The 1,858-nt window shown below is 51.2% G+C and overlaps 1 protein-coding gene across 1 annotated transcript in view; it reads left to right on the top strand.

The window, feature by feature from the left end:
• The window catches only part of ADCY5 (adenylate cyclase 5), a 136,316-nt gene that overhangs the window by 106,620 nt on the left and 27,838 nt on the right, over positions 1-1,858 (top strand). Inside the window, exons 11-12 of the mRNA XM_006905596.1 lie at positions 1-126; positions 1,379-1,476. The exon at positions 1-126 is cut by the window's left edge and continues 18 nt beyond it. Coding sequence (XP_006905658.1) covers positions 1-126; positions 1,379-1,476 — 224 coding nt within the window. The remainder of the gene's footprint in view (positions 127-1,378; positions 1,477-1,858) is intronic.

The following is a 1,858-nucleotide window of genomic DNA, read 5'->3' as shown; positions in this document are numbered from 1 at the left end:
AACCCCGAGGATGAAGTGGATGAATTCCTGGGCCGAGCCATCGACGCCAGGAGTATTGACAGGCTGCGGTCTGAGCATGTTCGCAAGTTCCTCTTGACCTTCAGGGAGCCTGACTTAGAGAAGAAGGTACAACAACACCCTGGGTGGGAGGGAGGCCCCAGGCAGAACCAAGACCAGTGTGAGGAAAACAAGGCAGCAGGTGGCTCCCTCTCCTGCCTCCATCACCTTGGAAGGAGCCCTTCTTGTCACCTCAGCTTCCCAACTCTGATGCTGCGCTACCCAGGAGATGGAGGTTTTATGGAGACTTCCTTGGTCGGAAGGGATCAATCTTACCCTCCTTGAGCCTCAGTTTCCTTTTCTAGAAAATGAAGATAGTCAGCATACCTACCTCAAAGGGAGTGAGGATTAAACAAGTCCGTGTATGTAAACCACATAAAACAGTATCTGCCACATAGTAGATGTTTAATAAATGTTAGCTGCTATTTGTATCTTTGTTGTAGTTATTGTTATCATTGCCAACAGACCATCCAGCTATACTGAACCTCAAAGTGTTAAAGCTGGAAGGGGCCGTCAAAATCTTTTTGTCCCCTCTCCTTAAACTGTGACTGAGAGAACTAAAAATTAGAGTAGTTGCTCTAGTAGATGTGCTCTGGGCTACCCAGTGAAGTGTGACAGCTGGAACCTGTCCCTGGTTCAGGGTCTTTGATCCATGTCACAGGGTCTGCCTGGTATTCAGTTAAAATGGGCTCACGTGAACTCATGTCATCCTGAGGTGAGGCAAACCTAATTAGGAGGGAAAGCTGTGGGAGGGAACCACTCTGTTTACCAGCAGTAGATGGGACCGACAAGGAGTGACCTTTCTGGGTGACTCGGTGCCAGCACAGCCTCTGCTTTTGTGGCTGATTGGTGTTGTGGTAAGAGCCGGGGCTGGGAGTCAGGACTTTGGAGATGAGCTGTGTGATTTTGCACAAGTCTTGTGACCTCTCTGAGCCCTAGCTCACTCATCTCTAAAATAGAAACAGCAGCAGTCCTGTGCCCACTTACTGGGGCGCTGTGAGCACGTGCGATGATGCTTGTCGACTCTGGCACATGTCCTAGCATGTGGATGGTGCTCAGTAATTTCAGCCATGATTATTATGAGTTACTCAGCAGTGATCTGGTCTGCAGAAATTTTTCTGGTTTGGCACAATTCGACTGCCCTCCCCACAGGCATCACCTTATGGTGATCTGGACTGGTTTCTCGGGAGCTAAGGCTAGCCCTGGTTCGCGGGTCTTCTCCATCTTGGGAGGGGGCTGCCCCCGGTGTGTCTGGGCTGGAGCAGGGCTGGAGCAGTCACGGCCAGTGCCTCCACCCCCTCACCCTGCTGTGTCCTCTCAGTACTCCAAGCAGGTGGATGACCGATTCGGTGCCTATGTGGCGTGTGCCTCGCTTGTCTTCCTCTTCATTTGCTTTGTCCAGATCACCATCGTGCCCCAGTAAGTACCCTTTTCCCCGGGTCCCCTCCTCTGGCTCCAGGGGTAGAACGGGTGGAAGGAGAGGTTATGTAGGAGAGCAGAGGCAGGAGTCTGGGCTGAACCTGCATAGCAGGGAGAGAAGTTTCTAAATGAGTTCTCAGTGGGACTGAGAAGCTGGGGGTCTTACTAGTCTGTGACCGGGAGGCCATGTGCTCGTTCCAGAGAGGGCACTTCTCTCTGGGCACTGCCCGCTGCATGGGAAACTCCTCAGCACTCTGTTATCTCATCCCATTTGAACCCACACCTCTGGCCTGCATTGAATTGCCCAAAGTCTTCACCATGCTCATTTGTGCATGACCTTTGGTTCATGTTAAAAAAAAAAAAAAAAACCCCCATCCATATT

Source organism: Pteropus alecto, unplaced genomic scaffold (assembly GCF_000325575.1).
Source record: "Pteropus alecto unplaced genomic scaffold, ASM32557v1 scaffold251, whole genome shotgun sequence".
Classification (NCBI taxonomy): Eukaryota; Metazoa; Chordata; class Mammalia; order Chiroptera; family Pteropodidae; genus Pteropus; species Pteropus alecto.
This window is presented reverse-complemented; position numbering and strand designations above follow the sequence as displayed.